The sequence below is a fragment of the Molothrus ater genome, chromosome Z (assembly GCF_012460135.2).
Source record: "Molothrus ater isolate BHLD 08-10-18 breed brown headed cowbird chromosome Z, BPBGC_Mater_1.1, whole genome shotgun sequence".
In the NCBI taxonomy this organism is placed as follows: Eukaryota; Metazoa; Chordata; class Aves; order Passeriformes; family Icteridae; genus Molothrus; species Molothrus ater.
This window is the reverse complement of record NC_050511.2, coordinates 62,820,709-62,839,503: the sequence shown is the minus strand read 5'-3', so window position 1 is coordinate 62,839,503 and position 18,795 is coordinate 62,820,709. Positions and strand designations below refer to the sequence as shown.

Below are 18,795 nucleotides of genomic sequence, written 5' to 3'. Positions count from 1 at the left end.
CTAACCAAGTTACTCTAGGAGCAACCTGGCAGTTCTCCTTTGGACTAGCTCCAACACGTTGATGTGCTTCCCTTTTCCACTGATGTGGTCACTGCATCATAGCAGATCACATGCTAGGGACAGAATACATTATGGTGATTGTTCAGTATTTTTCTAGCATAATTAATTTTATTACAGGACTTGGACTCCCCATCAAGATAAATGAATTGGAAAGAAGAACTTTTATAAGCATACAAACCCAAAGATTTATGAGATGCATGTGTGAGATGGTGGAAATTTCTCATCTTTTGTTGGACTCTTTGTAATCCCATCAATCAGTATTTCATCTCTCTTACTGTGGATATATTGACAGTCCTGGAGGCCAGACTGGCTGTCTTGGAGGCCAGCTGGGTACTAAATAACAATATAATTTGCCCACTATTATTTCTGAGCTGCTTTTCAAGTGATCTGTGCCCAACATTTGTTTTGAAGTCTGTTTTCAGCCAATCTTCTAAGACTTACAAAAGTCCTGGACGATCAACATTTCTTTTTATTGCACTTTTAGTTCTTAGAGTCTGAAACTTTCCTGAACTGTTACTGAAAAATGTGATTAGTCCACTCAAATCATATTCATTAGCAACAAGCTCTAAGAGCTGTAATGCATCCCCTCTGCAGCACAGAAGTGCCGGAGGCACTGTACACCTAGCACTTTGGAAGCTGTAACTCCACACCTTGTATTAATAATTAACTCAGGATTCTCTGGGACAATAATGCCTGGCCCCCTGAAACATTTATTGGTTCTTGCATCCATAATTCAATTAATAAGCTTTCTCTAAAGCTTCTGTAAATTCACAGTTAGCTAGTGGGGGACACTTTGGCCTATCTTGTGATACAGATAATTTACCTCTAACACATGATACCAGTGATTACAAAGCTTGGTTTTGTTGGTCTGCGTTGTTTTTGACACATCCTCATGTTTGTTAAATCACAATACTTCCAAGTGGGCATGAATATGTATACATGTACTTTTGTTTTTTTTGTGGCTTCTAAAGTATTTCTAAGAGTTGCCTATTCTTCCTGTTATTTATAGCACAAAAGAAATGGAGGAAAGGTAAAAATTTGACAGAAATCCACAGGGTTGTACAAATAGAGGTATTAGACATCAAGGTAGAAACCTTAGTTAAGTAATCTGTTGAACTATATTTAACATGAACATGTATCACAGACATGGAAAGGACATGGCAAGCCTCGTCCCTGACTGAATGGTGCCAAGTTGATGCTGAACTTTTAAGGTCAGGAGATTTAAGTAACTTACAAACAGAAGTCAGGAGTAAGTACTCAGTGGAGTAATTATTTAGTTTCCACTAATCTGCTGCAGAGCTGGTGGGGGAAGATAAGATGAGGAGAGAAAACGCATATTGTGTTTGATGACTCCAGCATCATAAGCAATATCAAAATGTTATTTAGAATGTTATTGGTAAAACTACGAAAATGTAAGATATGCCTGTAGAACACCAAAGGTAACTTGATTTCTTTTATTCCAACAGTGAAAAAATACTTGCACAAAGTAATTTCTGTAATTTTTCAATTTCATAACAATAATACAAAACAATTTAGATTGGAAAAGAGCCTTATGACCATCAAGTCCAGCCATTAACACAGCACTGTCAAGTCCATCTCTAGTCCAAGTCCCTCATCATGACATTTACACATTTTTTCAAAACCTCCAGGGATGGTGATTCAACCACTTACCTGGGCAGCCTGTTCCAATGCTTGACAACTTTTGGTGAAGAAACTTTCTGTAATATCTAATCTAAACGTCCTCTGAAACCATTTGAGACTGTTTCTTGTCCTGTTTCTTGTACCTGGAAGAAAAGACTGATTCCCTCTTCACTACAACCTCCTTTGAGGAGGGAAACTGGCTGAGGGTGCCCTTGATCTCCTCCTCCAGATATCAATAGAGCAGGACTGCCCTCAGTACCGAGCCCTGGAGAGCACTAGTGCAACTGGATGACAGATGGATTTAATTCCAGTCACTCTGTTCTCTTTTGCCCATATAGCACGTGCTACTCTTTTATTAATTATGTGGTGATCATTAACTATTGTGATGATTTTGGCCATTACTTCACAAGAATTGGAAACATTATTGCTGCCATTTTTAATGCATGTTTGAAATATCTTCTTGTCATGATCTGTGTGCATTAATGGTCAATGCATTAATACCAGCAATTCTATTAATAAAAAAAAAAAATTAAAGTTCATTGTTATTAGACCAGAATAAAAGAAAATGAAAGTGAAAATGATACTGCAAGTCCACCATTCAGACTTAGCAATTATACAACAAACTTTTCAGAATGGGAAAGCAATTTATTAAGAAAATGAAAGTGTAAGTTGCTTCATGCTTCTATGATGAAACATGAAAATATCTTCATAAATATTGTGCACATGTGGATCCAACAGTTTTCTTGGTCCAGTCTTTCTTGTGCAACTCAGTTGACTGCACTTGAAACCACTCAGTAAGAAATGGCTGTTTGTGATGCAATGATGAACTTAATCCAATGCAGAGAAACCAAATGAAAATCAGTGAAAATAATGTTATAAAACATTTAGGAATGATGGGGTGCAAGGAGAGAGGAAATTTCAGCCACTGGTAAAGCAGAATCCAGGGAAGCATTCAAGGAGCATCAGCAGCATAAGATCTATAGTCCAGATCACCACCTCCAGAAAGCAATTTCTTGGTTTGTCCCAAAGAAAAAGCTTAAATACTGATTACACTTGAAAGATTGCATTATAGGGGTCCAGGAGGCAGATGAGGATAAGAAAAACTAATTCCAGTAGAAAACCTTACAGTATTAATTTAAAACAATTCAAAAAAGGGTTTAAGATAAATTTTTTTTAGGAATTTGATAGTGGAAAATTCCTTCCTGTTTTGGCTTAGCTTTATTTTGTATCAGAACAAGTTTGTGGAGAGCTTGAGTGTTTCACCTATAGATGTAAAAAGTACTCATATATGCTATTAAGGATTTTTTAACGTATTTATTGCTGTTTTCACATAATGTTCTTAAATTTCTAACTTATTGCTCCACTCTAAAAAAAACCCTGACTTAAAATTTGAAAATTTCATATTCTGCAGCATAACATAACCAATGACTGAAAACACAAGATTTCTACTCTATAGGTTTTGATTTCAGAAAATTTTTATGAACAAGCCTGAATTACCCAGTGATAGAAGTGATCGTAGAATATAGTATGCTGACCAGGGAGATTGGTAGGTATGCAGTTTATTGAGTCTTCCTGCTTTTATGGCACTGTTCCAGCACTGTCTGCTGAATTTGGGAGGAAGCTGCCATCTGCTGTCAGGACGCCCTTATATCTGTTGACAAAGCAGTAAGATTTTGGATCCTGAGGCTTGGGTTTAAAGGCAACCCTTGGACACAGGTTTCCTGAAGCAGAATTAATCTGTTTTCTACTACTTACTTGGAAGTGCTGAAATGTAATTGATTTTTCTGAGAATCAAAATGAAAAAATGATATGTGAGCAGTGTGTTGTAAAGGACTCAGAGTGGCTTGGAAAATAAAGAATCACCAATCAGTGTCAGTACTAGCTAAATACAGAAAGATCAGACGTAACGATCCAGAATACAAATGTGATCTAGAAACACAAGATTGGAAATAAAGGATCTACGCCCTTAAAGGTACACTGACTTGATCCTCAGGAAACATGTTTGATGTGATCAATAGGTGGGCTCTGTGGCTGTGGGGGTGGCTGGGTATGTTTATCTTTTCTAATCTGAATCTTTACTTTTGCTATAGAGAGAAAAAAAAGGTGATTAGATTAGCATTTATAATTTCAAATGCTGGAAAATGCATGCAGTAGTCCTGAGAAGGCCAGGTGAACTTACACCGGCCCTGATGTTTCACCAGCAGAGTTTGGGTGAAAGCACTTGGAAGGGGAGAGTTCTCGGAGGACTCTCAAATAAGGAAAGTTCTCAATGGCTGAAAATTAAATTCAATAACTCAATTTTGCACTTATGTGTGCTTATCCTTGGTACTGCAAGTTAAAGCAACTGTTGCAGTGGATGTCTAAGCTGTGAAAAGCTTTGATAGATCTTCAGACTGAAGATTACCCTAAGCATTTGCAGTTACTAAAAATACACAGCTAGATGCTGAGATTTTTAACCATTAAATTAGAAAAGTTATGTCATGGCTAATGGCCTTCCTCTCATATAATTTTAATTCTCTTGTATCTCAACTACACTGCTATATTGTCATTAGCGCTGCCAGATTTTGCTGTTTAAAACTATGTTTTTCCTTTCTTGTATAAAATATATGAGCAGAAAATAGTAGCATGATAATTAATTTCACTTGGTAAACTTATCTGTAGCAGTTCTGGAAAGAAAGAAAAGTGCATCAGCATCAATATGCATCACAATTAGTATTTTCCCAATAGTCTACCTTCTCCCAGATGCTTTGGGCAATACCATATAATAATAATAATAAACATAATATAGAGTGCTTTGAAGTTATACAGTGTGACAACAAAACAGTTTACAGCATTGTATGTACACTGAGAGTAAAGAATCCTTAGTCTGTTGTCCAGTGGTTTAGGACATTTAGCCTATAGAGCACATTTTCTCAGGAGAGACATAGTGGAAAGTCATACATGAAAATTGGATTAAATAGAGGAAACATTAGAATGCACTGGACCTCATTTCTTTATTGTTTTTATCCATGGGCTTTATGCATTTTAAAAAGAGTTTCAAACTCTTCCTTTCATCTTTATATTATTTAAATTATATCTCTATAGGCAAAATTTTAGCCTTTTGGGGACCAGTGTCTGAAAGAAATTACTGTGGGAATGGTACAGCTGGAGAAGATACATACAGAAATTCAGAAGGGCTAAATTAAATGTAGTATTGAGAGGGGTGGGCAAAGGGAACCAAAATTCTAGTGTACACATCTCTGTCCATGGGAATAAATCCTAAGCTGAGAAAACAGAGGGGAGAGGGTCAAAGGTATCCAGAGCATGACTAAGACACAAAAGAGATAAAATTTTGGTAATTAAAATGGTTATTCACTTTTATTCACTATCAAAGAAGAGAACAAGGAAGAAATTAGAAGAGTAGGAAAAAGCAAAGGATTACAGAAAGCAAGAAAGGTGATCACAGCCAAGGACCCACAATGTCTCGTGAAGATGCTTCTTTCTTCTTTTGGAATAACTGTCAGAATAACAGGAATAACTGTTTGTGCATCACATAAATAGGCAGTAGCTGAACTGCAAAAGGCAGATTACTGACTTACTGTGATTAAACATATATAGTAACCTTAACTGGACAAAGGCAGATCTGAGAGCTCCAAATATGTTTGTATTAGATCAGGTGAATTAAGTTGCTTTTATTTTTGCATTACATAGACATTACATATAGAGTCTTCTGCAAAATACAAAAATACTGAGCTTTTAGTTCAAACATTACTAAGGTAACAAGATTTTATGAGGAGTAAAAAGAAAACATTATTATGATAGAGACAATATAAAATTTACTATAACATAATCTATATCTCTCTTTTGCCTTCATTTTCCAGGGAAGCACAGCTTTTTGTTGAGAAGTTTGAAGGTGCTCTTGGAAAAGGAAAAGGAAAAAAATTCTATGCATACAAAGTGATGATGACCAAGGTAAACTGATTGTTTCACTAACTTCCTGTAAAGCTAATGGGAAGCCTTCTGGAGATTATTGCCTTGGGTACTCATCTTCCACAGTAGAGTTCCTTGTCTCTCTATGGATTTTAAACTTTTGTTTTCACTGCTCTTGCATGAAAATATTTCTAATGAAAGCTTATGGTTTGATTTTTGAAACTTGTCATCAAAACAAAAATCACCTGTTTTACAGGAGTTTGCAAGGGTTCAATATCTTGTAAAAGCTAATTTGTCTTGGTGTGGATTGGGTGTTTGTGTGAACTGAATCCAAAGTTCAGTTTTTCCCTTGAGACAGCCTTCTGTAAAAGACAAAGAGAAAGAAAAAGAGAAAGAGAAAGAGAAAGAGAAAGAGAAAGAGAAAGAGAAAGAGAAAGAGAAAGAGAAAGAGAAAGAGAAAGAGAAGAAAAAAATGAGAAAAAATGAAAAAGAGAAAAAAGAAAAAGAAAATGAAAAAGAGAAAAAGGAAAAAGAAAAAAAAAAGAAAAAGAAAAGAAAAAGAAAAAGAGAAAAAGAAAAAAAAAGATTTTCATGAAAGGAAGTGATTAGGCAATAATTCTTCTTGTGGTAGAAATAGGAGCTTCACACAAATCCAGTAGAAGACATTAAAATAAACAAAAGGACATGGCTCTTCACAAACAATTACTTTGTGGATTCTGCCAATGGATTTTGTGGATGATTAAGGGGTTACATTAGCTCAAGAAGAACTGAGCATCTGGGCACTGAGATGATGCTGTGGTTTTTGTTTTTTTTTTCTTTTCTGTGACTCTTTCCAGAAATGGATGAAATTTCAAAGAGATTTTGAAAATTTTAAGACAGCCTGCATACCCTGGGAAATGAAAATTAAGGAGATTGAAAGTAAGTAAGAATAGGATCTAGCATGATATTTCTGATGTCTGCCAAATGATAATTTTTTTTAGTATATGCGTCTGTATTCAATGTATAGTTTAAAATCAATGAGTATTTATTTTTTCACTAATATTTATTAAGCTTGATAATATAACTAGTTGAAAATTTTCTTCAGAGGATATCACTTTACAGATTAAAATTGTCACTATATAGGTAGCAGTTAAAGAGCCAGTGTTGAAATTAATCCTAGAAAAGTTTAATTGGGATTTAGCCATTCACTTTATTCACCTTCACTTTATTTTGTCTGTATTTATTTTTTAGAGATTATACTATATAGATTACATATATACTGGAAATATTTCAATTATTTCTGCCTCTTTTTTTCATTATCTTGAGCTTCATGTAAGTTTTCTTTCTCTCATTGTCAGGCACATAACAAAACACAGAGAATGCAATATTGGTCTTGGATGCCCCATATAGGAATGAGGCAGTGTAATTAGTACTAAGGGTAGATTTGAGAGTAGGGGTCTGTCACAATTCAGTTTTGTGTTCAAGTTCCAGTGATGAATGGTGGGCTCCCTTCTTCAAGATGCAAGTCCCTTATAGAACAGGGAGACTGGTTTCAGAACAAAGGGCATCAAGCTCTGCTGTGCTGAATCCTCATGCGGACAATAAGTGATCTAATGCTGGGGCTCTGATGTTTAAAGGAGAAGTTGACTAATGTATGATATATTTATATTTAAAAAATTCAAATGCTTCTTTTCTTTACAAAACAGATATTCAGTATTATCTGTGCAAAAGGACTTTATGGGAATCACACAGACCTGTGTTGGGACAGGGCGACTCCTATTCCACTGATGAAATTTATAAAATGCACACCAATCTTCATGCCAATGCCTTATGTGGTGAGGCTGTGGGTGCAGGAAATGATGGCTAAAGTCTTCTTAGAACTATTTAATTCATATGCAGAACATGTTGCACCTCAGAGTGGATTAAAAATACTGGTGAAACTTGGACTGGTTTTGTTCACAGCTAGTGCAGTCCATTTGTGACATTTTCCGTGTTCCCTGTCGCAGGCCCCTGTTTGGCCCTGCCCACTCTGAAAATGCAGCTGAGGGCAGTCATGGCCAAATTGTCCTCATCCATAGTTAAGCTTTTTACTTACCAGAGGTGTCTGTTCTTGCCTGATTGGTGAAAAAGAATAAAGCACATGAGTTGTCTGTGCATTGGCTTGCAGTAACTACACCGATGCAGGTATTCCAACACATTACCTCACTGTAAATGTTCCAAATGGATGCATAGCAGAGGTTTCATCAGGGTAACTGATACAAGAACCATAACTCAATGCATGAAAAGAAGGTATTCCCAATACTACAGGGCTATTAGGATTTGAGCACAAGAAATAATGGGGCATGGAGAGGTCTACAAAAGTAACCTGAAATCAGAAATATTCATAATTTCCTGCACTGTATTTTTTGAGTCCGTAGTGTCCCCCAAGGGCTATAGTTTGGTTATAACTGGGTAATCTGCATCTCACAACCAGATAGACTAACTCAAAGTCTCTTGATTTATACCTCTCCCCAGACTTCCCAGTATGTTGGTTGCTGCTAAGATTGGCCACTTCACACAAAATTACAAAATGATGGTTTAATTCTGAACCATGAATAAAGCAGATTCAAAATACTGAAATTCTTGACAGAATGGCTTGTTCCTCCCTTTGCACAGCTGTGATAAATGTCTCTTAGTCCTCCTCTTTTTTTATTTTGGTATTATACCCATTTAAGTGTATTACATTTTCTACCAACTGAGCTGTTACAGTAATATATACATATATGAATATATGCATCCCAAATAGCACAAGATATATTAACTTCATATTACAGACTGAAAGAATGTGTTATATATCTGCAAAAGAGTTTGGAAATAATGATATAAATAAGTGTCTCTGAACAGAGAGATTTATTTTTCATTTGCAATCGGTGTGCTCCAGGCTGCCAAACTAGACTGTGTATGAAAAACCTATTTAAAGGTCATTTTTTCCTGTGAAAATGAATGGTAATGGAACTGAAACCTAATACTTTTCTAACTGACAGCTCTCCTATAGTCAGCAGAACTGTGTTAAAGCAAGCTGGGGTTGAATCTGAGCTTTTATTTTTGTTTGGCCTGACTTACAGAGCATGGGTCAAAACAGGATTTTGGTTCTCAGTGCTTCCCCTCCAGCCTGTAATCTGTGCACAGGTCTGGATCAGGGGTGTCTCAGGTCAAAAACTTGACCTAGAGGTGGGACTGCCTGCACACCTGGCTACAGATGGAGCACATAAACAGAAGATAAGAGAAAGAAAGGGTACAAACACTTGCAGATAATGTTTTTCATCTCTAGTGAAAAAAATCTGGTCAGCACTCTTATAACAGCACTGACAACTGTTTTATCATCTTGGAAAGACTTTCCTTGCTGGCTAATTCTGCACTGCTTCCCATTAAAACTGGGCTGGTTCTGGTTTAGTATGTCAAGAATGCTTAAAATCCACATCAGACAGAAAAAAAGATAAAAATTGAAACATACTTCTAGAGATTACTTAATAATAGCAAGCATCACAGCTTTTGTATGACCCTAGAAAGTCTATTTAACTAATAGTTTTATATTTTTGTTCTTGTTTTTCCAGCCATCTCAAGATATCTAGTATGCAATATGCAAAAAATTATTAGAACTATGGTAATAAAGAAAATAATTAAAATAAATTAAATTTAGAATTAATTAGAATTTAAAATTAATTAAAATTTGAATCCATCAAATGTGTAAAAGCCTCTCCTGATTTTACTTCTTTTTAATAAATTTTGTGCATCCTTAGATAAAATAACTTCAAAGAACCAGTTTATCTGCCTTTTAATCTCATCTCGTATTTTCACAGGTCACTTTGGCTCATCAGTAGCATCTTATTTCATATTCTTGCGTTGGATGTATGGAATAAATATGATTCTCTTTGGATTGACCTTTGGTCTTGTAATGGTGCCTGAGGTGGGAGTCTTTTAAATTATCTTTGAGGATTGCACAAAGGATTTCTGTCTTTGCAGTGAGATTTCATAGGCCTGCAGCTTTAAACAGGTTTTTAGTCTCTTTATGCTCCATTTGCAAGTATTAGACTGTACTAAACCTGTAAAAATGGGCTTCCTTTGTGGACAGTTGTCTCTACAGAGAGAGGTCTTGAATTAAACAGGACAGAAGAATGTAAAAATATATTCAGGGTTGTCTTCTGAAATGGTTTTTGCAGTCTGGGATGACATAGATATGGGGATTTTTTGTTGTCTGGGGAAGTGGATTTGTTTATTTGTTTGTTTGTTTGGTTTTGGTGGTTCTGTGCATAACAAAGTAGAGGAACTGAGACTAAGAAAACTCCAGGGGGACTATTTTGTCTAAATGTGAATTGCAATAGAAAGATGCATCCACATGAGGCTCAGAGGATCCTTCCAGATGTAACACTCACATGTTGATAAGGCGTAACAGGGTTATAAAGTCACGAGAGACCTCTCATATTTCACACTGTGAAACATCTCTTTTAAGAGTGGTACATAGAGCAGATATTGGACTCAGACATAAATTACTTCTATGAAATGCGATACTTCCTATTCTTTGTAATACTTCCAAAGAAACTCAAAGATGGTTTCTTTGAGCCACCATATTGCCCTTCTAAAAGCAGGGCTTTTAGGTTTAGGTTACATATCAGAAAAAGATTCTTCACCCAGAGGATGGCTGGGCACTGGAACAGGCTCCCCAGAGCCTGTCCCCAAATGGTCACAACTCCCAGTCTGACAGCATTCAATAAGCTTTTGGAAAATACTTTCAGGCACATGATGTGACTCTTTGAGATGATCTTTTGCAGGCCCAGGAGTTGGACTTGATAATCTTTGTGGGTCCACTTCAACTCAGCATATTCTTGCATTGTCATTTTGTGATCTTCCTTAGAAGCCAAAACTATTGGACAAATGTCCAATAGTTTTCAGAGTGAGCCTCAAAAGGACCCCATGAGGAGATATACTGTGCCTGAATAAGCATCTTGCCAACAGGAGGGAAAATGTCAAAATCCAAAAACTGATTCCCTAGCATCTTCCCATACTTTTCATTTGAAATATCCCAGTAAAATCCATAATGCAAGAAAAATTAAAATTTTGGCCTTTGTAAGATAAACACCACTCATTGGAGAAATATGGATGCACTTCTCTCTTGCCTTTGAATGTAAGAGGCACAGTTAACAATCCATTGATACTAGTGGAACCTTAAATTTAGAACACATCCCTGAATATATATGCTAACACAGTTGCAATCAATAACGTGAGGAGCAGTGAAAGGAATTGTAGAAGTAGGACTTTCTCATTAGAGAGTTTAGGAAGATAAAACCAATCTTTCAAAGAAATGGCAGTTTACTGTCCATTTTTTTTTGCTGCTATTTTTCTTTAAAATAGAAATGACTCTCATTTTTTGGTTTCAGGCTTTGATGGGTAAGCCATATGGCTCTTTGCCTAGAAAAACTGTCCCAAGAGCTGAAGAAGCAACTGCTATGAATTTTGCTACCCTCTGGGATTTTAGTGTAAGTGCATGATCTTGCAATATAATTAATTCATTATTTAATGCTCAGTTGTTTATATGAAGTATTTCAGGAGATAATTCACAAGAAAATTATTTTTCATATTTTTTTCCCAAGCTCTCTATATAGAGGTTTCTTTCAGACAAAACGCATAATGAAGCTTGATATTCACAAGCATGTCTCAGTATATGTAGCAATCCAAAATTACATGGGGAAATATCTCAAAGCTAGTTTGTCATTCTGGGCTACTGGGTTTCCATTTCTGAAGTGTGAATTTGGTCTTCTGCTTTTATATAATTAAGATTCTGAATTTTAAAATGCAATATGAATTAGAAAAAAAAGAAAAGAAAATACATTAAAAATAATAGTGAACTCCACACATTTTATCCCTTTGATTGCATACAATGCCAGTGATGGATTCTCCTTGGGAAAAAAGCATTGGAAGATCTTTCTGAAAACATATGTATATAACATTTTGCAGTGACTACTTTTTAAAATTTCATTTCATCTAGTGCATTAGAGGTTGTGTATTTGAGAGACAGTAAAAATAAATCTAAACATGTGGCTAGTGAGTTAGATAATACTGAAGTATTATCAGTTATATGATACTGAAATTATAAAATGAGAAAGAAATATATCAGGGAAATATTGGAGAAAAAAGGAATTACAGCAACTTGATGATTTTGCCAAGAGAATAGGCTAGAAGGGCTTTATACAGAATATCAGAACAAAGCTTGTAAAATAAATGTGTTCCAGAGAAGATAGATGAAGGCATGGTGGAAAGACGGGAAAAGTTTTTAAAAATTGTCAGAAATAAACTGACAGGTGTGAAGAAAAAAATACAATAAGTAACAATGTAGCAGTTAACAAAAGGAGCAAATGCAAACATAATAAACATAGAATAAGGCAATGAAAGACATGAAAGATTGAGGGGAAAAAAATTCTTGAGGTATGTCAGAATGTCATATGTTCCCTGAAGACAATGACATCTGTGTCTTGTCATCTCTGTACTTTAAACATCACAGGAAATAGTACCTTTCATCTGCTAGCAACACCTGTATGCTACCAGGTAATTTAGAAATAAATGATCACACATCACTGATCAATATTTTATCCTAAACAAAACACCAACAAAATCCAAGAACTTGAAGCCCTACGTAAGGGTATTAAAAATGCAGCAGGAAACACTGTCCCCACTAGATAAGCCAACATAATGGAACCTGAGATGAGCACAGATGCTGCAGTAGTTAATTCCAGGCCTAAGGGAGGTAAAGGTTTGGTTAGCATCTGGACAAAAATTCCCACTGTGGCAAACAGCAAGAAAGGAAGCACATGCCATCCCAAGTTATGGGAACCTCGTGGACGCTTGGAACTTGGACTGCATAAAGAAGAATGTCTTGGGACTCCCCCACTGAGAAGACCAGGGTGAAAAAGGACTGGCAGGGTGCCACATGAATCCATGTGGTGATAGTGATATCTTTACCTTTCTACTCAATCTCTGTCTCTGTCTCTCCATTCCTCTTTCTCTCTCTCTGTCTCTTACACCCCCTCACTCCCATTTCTTTCTCTCTCTCTCTCTGTGTCTCTCTCCCCCTCACACTTACCATTAAGTAAAAACTGTGCTGTTGAATTCAGAGTATGGTCTCTTATGGTCACCTTATTTTGGGAAGAGACATCTCTTTATAAATGGATCATAACACCTAACCACTCTCTAAGACAAGAAAAGATGAGCTCAACATGCCCATTCTGCTTTCTCTTGTGCTTGATTCACATTACTGACATGGCAAAGGGAAGTGTATTTGGATTGTGATATATTCTACTTGGAATTCAGTTTTAACATATAGTTTTCAGATTATAATCCAGTCATAAAATATTAGAGTCTCAAGCTTTATTGCAATAACATATTCCATCAGTAGTCTTTTATGTTAGGCTCAGAAAGGAGTGAAAGACATCTTCCATGCACACTTCTACAGAATTGAAGTTATTTTTAATCTTATGGTGAAGTGCTGTGGAATCAACAAACTGAATGATACACAGTGCAGGAATTACCCCTGACTTGCAGAACACAGAGACTAAAAAGGCATTTTAATGATTTTTGAGGATCCAAAAGGCTTTGCAGAGTGCATTAGGCTATATTGAAACCTGGGCTAAAATGGAATTATAGGATGCTATAGGTGACCAAAAATATGCAATATACATACTATTGAATTTGAATGTGTCCTGACTGGTGTAGATGTTTTACTAGTACTTAGCAAGAAATGTGCTCCATTAGAATACTTGCCTTATTAGAGATGAGCATATTTTTATCCCTCATGCATAAGCACATCTCTCAAATCTAGTCAGAGATGAAGAAAAATGAGATATGTGGATCAAGATATTTTGAATAATATTTATGTGTGCCATATATTAATATTTAATTTTCGGCTTAGAATTGTGAATTAGGTTTTTCAAATAGGCCTGAGACTCATTTTCAAATAAGTCTGAGACTCATTTCATGTATAGGAAAAGCTTCAATAAATCAAGTGCATGTTTTGAAAAAATAAAAGAGGAAGATGTTACTAATTTTAAGGGAAGTAGGCAACTGAAAAACAAGGGTAGCAAATGGTTTTTTATTTCACCAACCCTTCCTATTATTGAATTACTGTCAAAATTATGCATGGTTTATCCTCCAACTTTGCAGTGAAATACTACATATTGCACTTGGAATTCTTACATCCAGCTGGAGGTTTGCCACTGTTGTGGATGCACTGAGCTGTCCTGGTAAAGGCTCTGGTTTTGGCCTTCTTCTAAGAGATCAGTTCTTGCACTAACCTGAGAATTACCAGGAAGATTTAACTATTTTATCCATGCAGACACCAGCAATTTTTTACAGTCAATAATGTACTGTTGAAATTTAGAAAAATCATCTGTCTGAGCCGTAGAAGAGAGGGAAATTCATATTAGGATATTTAGAAGAGAGACTTTGAATTGCAGAGAAAGATAGTGAACTTATAGTGCATTTTTTACAGCCTTAGAACTGAGTTTAAGTGTGCAAAAGAATTACATACTGAATAATCTCCTATAAAATGCCCCTACCTATTGGTTATCATATATACTGAATGATCACCCAATGAACAGCAGACAACTGTTATTAGACAAAGAAGGCATACGAGATTTTCATATCAAATTCAGGCAAATAAATTTTAGAAAGGTGAAAATTAAGTTAAAAAAATGTGATTTTATCTGCAAGTAATCTGAAAAACAATTTTTGTAAGACAATATGTTTCTTTCTTTACAAGAAGTATGTTGATGATGAAGTTTTGACTCATTAAATTGTAGAGGGATTGTTAATGACCAGTTCTAAAAGATTTTGAAGTTGCTACGAAATATCCTATGTCTTTTTAAAATAAAGGTACACTATTCCTATCCTGTGAGTTTTATTATAGTGATATTTGTAACTAATTTGAATTCAATGAAATGAATGTTTTAATATATTGCTATTGACACATTTACTGATTATATACATTATATATAAAAGTATAACAAAGTAACATTATAATTTTTTCTGATTTTTCAGGGCTTTGCACAGTATTCTGTACTCTTTTATGGTTATTACAATAACCAGAGGACAATCGGGTGGCTCAAGTTCAGGATGCCGCTTTCATATTTCCTTGTTGGAGTTGGGTCTATTGGCTATAGCTTTATGATTGTCACTCGAACGTAAGTTCTCCTTGACTCTGGAAAAAAGTACATTCAAAAAGGCAGGTAATTCCACTGTTGACCCTGGAGACTGTCTTTTTTAAAAATGCAGTAATTCTAAGTACAGGACAATGTAAGACCAAGTGCAAGGTCAAAGTTATGTAAGACGTGTTCAACCTGTATTTTTTTATCTATTCTTCACCAGAAGTTGTGTTACAGTGTTGTGAAAGTGTGAATAAATCTTTACTGAAATAACAAAATACTTCCCTCCTGAACTTCAAAATTAAAAATGAATGCGTAAAGTGAGGAAGAGATCTGTCAGCCCATCTTTTCATAATACTTGGCATCCAGTATATTCTCAGCTAAAATACAGGAAATTCCATAATTCTACCTTCAGTGGTACTTTATGTGAGTTAAACACTTTTATGAAGGAAGAAGCATATGGCAAATAATTCTGCATGTAGCTCACACTCCACAGTAAATGCTGCCAGTTAATATAATCTTTAATACCCTTGGTTCAAGCAAGATGACCATCTAACACAGTAGTACATGTCTAGCAGTGGTTTTATAAAAAGCCTGTTGTGAAAAAAATAAGAAGCTTGCAGTTCAAGACTCAAAGACACTTTCAAACATAGAGAAAAATGCAGTTAATGTACTTCCATTGTTTTGTTCTGAAGCCAGTATTTTTCACTTGCATGAGTGCTAGATTAATTCATGTTCTATTTTCAAATTGTCTTCCTGCATAAGACAACAATCATTTGAGGAAAAAAATGTCTTCAGTCACATATACGTATTTTTGAAGAGGAAACAAACTAGTACAATAAAATAGCAATTGAGTTCAAAAAGAGGTTTTAAAATATTTTTGATAAAACAACTACCAAGATTAGAAAAGTCTTAGTCTCAGACAATTTTATTTCAATGACTCTCACTCAGACAAAAAAATATTCCTGATAGCAGGAAAACCCCATAGCCCAAAACAAAGGAATATCCTTAAGAAAAAAAAAACAACATTGTATCTGCTAATTTTCCATCTGGCCATATGGCACTAATGATGACCAATATTTCGTGAGTCATATGAGAGTTCTTGCCATCTTCTGCTCTTTTCTGTTTCTCCAGAAATAAGCACAGTGAGCACAGATGCTAAAAGCAATGTAGCAGGAGGTACTATAATTTCTCTGCTGTTGACTGAGAACAGAGAAAGGTCTATGTGAAAGAGATATTGAGGATTATAAGCACTATTATTTTATTTAGGGGAAATATTTAGATGTAGGGCTCCTCTCTTCAACTCCTGTAGTGTATAACATAAAATCAAAACGTTTGTGATGGCAAAGAAATTATATTCTTACTACAATGTTCATAATTTCATTAGAAACTCTTGAGAAGGAAATGCCTTAGCCTATAAATCAGAAGTTGGGTAGACTTCATGAACCTGTTGTGATGTCTGACTTTTATGGGTAAGACCAACCTTGGTACTGATTTTTGGCATCTCAGAAAGGTTTTCTGTATTTACTTATTATTCTCAATCTAGATTTCAGAGCACGTATTTTACTGAACTTTTAAAAATGTAGTACATAGAATGCATTATTATTAATAGCATAGCTGTGGTGGATTATTAGGATTTAAAATAAGTGCTACCTTTTCCTGACCAGCAATACTGATGACTAAGTTGTGTGTATCTTATCAGCACACTATTTCCTTGTGTTTAATGACTTGAATTAGGTGACAAAGTATGCAAAGCAATACCATGGTTTTTACATGAATGAAACTCCTCTAAAAAAGAGAGAGCTTTGAAGACAAGATTAAGTTTAATCTGAAGAAATACTTCTCTGAAGAAATAATCTGATGTTTCTGGACACTGTAATAAATATATTAGTATATGCATAGGAGATGATAGGGAAGATTGTTGTTTGATTGCTATTTTATATGTTAAAACCACTTTTTCTTCTGTCTTGTTATTTTAGAATATTTCTTATATTCTTTGTTATATGTTTTGCTTTATTTATGCATTGATTTTTAAATTTTTTTTAAAAATATTTTGCTTATTCCATTTTTCTTCTTTTTCTATTTGCGAATTCTCTGATAAAGTCTATTGCAGTTCAGGATGCTCTGCACCTTTCTATTTAAGAATTTTTCTCAATATTATTTTTCTATTAAGCTTATCCAGCAGAGTTTCTCTGAGAGGTTAATGAAATGCATTCATTCTTTCTCATCAAAATGTTTGTTGTGAGCTCATAAAGCTCATAAATCTCCATATTGCTCACTTGTTTCAGAAAAAAAGATTTAATAAAGCATAACTGACAGCAAGAATGATGTAGAATTTTTTCAGGAAAAAAGTTAGAAATTAGGAACCATTTAAAAGTCATGCTCACAAAGCAGAGCTAGTGCTAACAAGGTCTTCCTGTGTCTTTGTGTTTTCTGTAGAATGGCAAAGAATGCAAATGATGACGGTGGTGGGGATGACACTAGTTTTAATTTCAGCTGGAAAATGTTCACAAGCTGGGACTACCTGATTGGCAATCCTGAGACAGCAGATAATAAGTTTGCCTCCATCACAACAAGCTTTAAGGTAAAACAGAGTTTACTAAGGAGAGGCAATACAATTTGGCTTTCACACTGGTGTGAATCAGGTGGAATTGAGGTCAAGACTAAGGTGTGCTGAGGCTTAGAAACATGTACTCAAATTGGCATCTGTACACCCTTCTGGGTCTCTGTGTCCTGCTATCAGATTTTTTCCCTTTGGAATTGTGAAAGAAATAACAGTAGCATCGTTTGTGTCCTCTCTGCTGACAGTAGCAGTTTTAGAAAATTGATTCTACTGTAAAAATAATATTTTCTTTTTTCTCATCTCTGATGGCTTCCAGTTTCTATGGTGTTTGTCTGAGAAACTTTTTTCAAAATGTTGCTCCCCTTTTGGGAACCTCACATTGTCAACTTCTCTTGTTACAGAGAAGAGATATAAGGCAAAATAATAGAATAATCTGTATAGGGCTATTTATCAGAAGAACTGACCTCAGAATTTTGAGTTTCTACTTGCTTTTAGATAAGAAAATGTCTTACTTTCAAATTAATTATAAAATATAGCCCAATATACAATGCAATGTTCTTAGGTCTTTTTCCAGTGTCTAGGGTATATTGATTTCAAGAGTAGTCATGTAAGGAATCTGGGGCAAGATGTAAGATGCAGGGCTGTGAAAACAGTGGACGGGATATATTCTATATGTTGAATGCTAATGAATGTGTTTATGCTGTGGGGTGGCTGGGATACACCAGTGTAGCATGCAAAAGAAGATTTAATTTTCAATGTAATGTACAGGGAACAACAGGTGTAGTGTTGTGAGACAATGAAGAAGGTGCCAGGCTTGCAGTCACACTGACAAGTGTGACACTGCGACACTGGCTGCTCTGCTCAGCTGAGCACTCCTCCTGTCCACAGTAGTGCCACAGCCAGCACACCCCCTTCACCCTACCCGCCTCCTCAGCTGCAGGCATAACAGAGAACTGCCCTCAAGTGTAAGCCATCAAGAGAAGATTCCAAGAAAGCAATTACGGGAGAAATACTGATTGAAAGTGCTGAATCTTGAGCTTGCCTGCCTGCCAAATTAGAGCAGATGCTGAAAGCTATTTGGGAAAGAATACAAATCTGTCGAGAAAAGGCTTAATTTTGAGAAATAAACTCATGAAGATTTATTGTAATTGTTGCAAACAAGCAAGGAACCTCAGAGAGAAAGGATGAAATTTTGGCTTGGGTGAGGTCATGGGAGTTTTGTTTGAAAGCTGTTGCAGTCTCCTGTCATTTATGTGACGAACACATGCTGTAAAAGGAGCAGGGCCATGAAAGGCAGTTAATACAATGCCAATCATCTTCCCCTCTGGGCAACAGATCTCTAAATGAAGGTAGAAGCTGTAACAAAACTTTCTTTCATGGGGATACTCCAGACCAAAAGCTCTTTCACCTGGAAAGAGTAAAAACTGGAGATTATAGTTGCTTTAGAGTCTTAATATTTATCAGCTATGATCA

At 35.6% G+C, this 18,795-nt stretch overlaps 1 protein-coding gene across 1 annotated transcript in view; it reads left to right on the top strand.

Moving 5' to 3' along the window:
• TMC1 (transmembrane channel like 1) overlaps nt 1–18,795 on the top strand; it is a 55,349-nt gene that overhangs the window by 21,693 nt on the left and 14,861 nt on the right. Inside the window, exons 5-10 of the mRNA XM_036403593.1 lie at nt 5,562–5,652; nt 6,447–6,528; nt 9,429–9,535; nt 11,004–11,102; nt 14,656–14,798; nt 17,199–17,343. Coding sequence (XP_036259486.1) covers nt 5,562–5,652; nt 6,447–6,528; nt 9,429–9,535; nt 11,004–11,102; nt 14,656–14,798; nt 17,199–17,343 — 667 coding nt within the window. The remainder of the gene's footprint in view (nt 1–5,561; nt 5,653–6,446; nt 6,529–9,428; nt 9,536–11,003; nt 11,103–14,655; nt 14,799–17,198; nt 17,344–18,795) is intronic.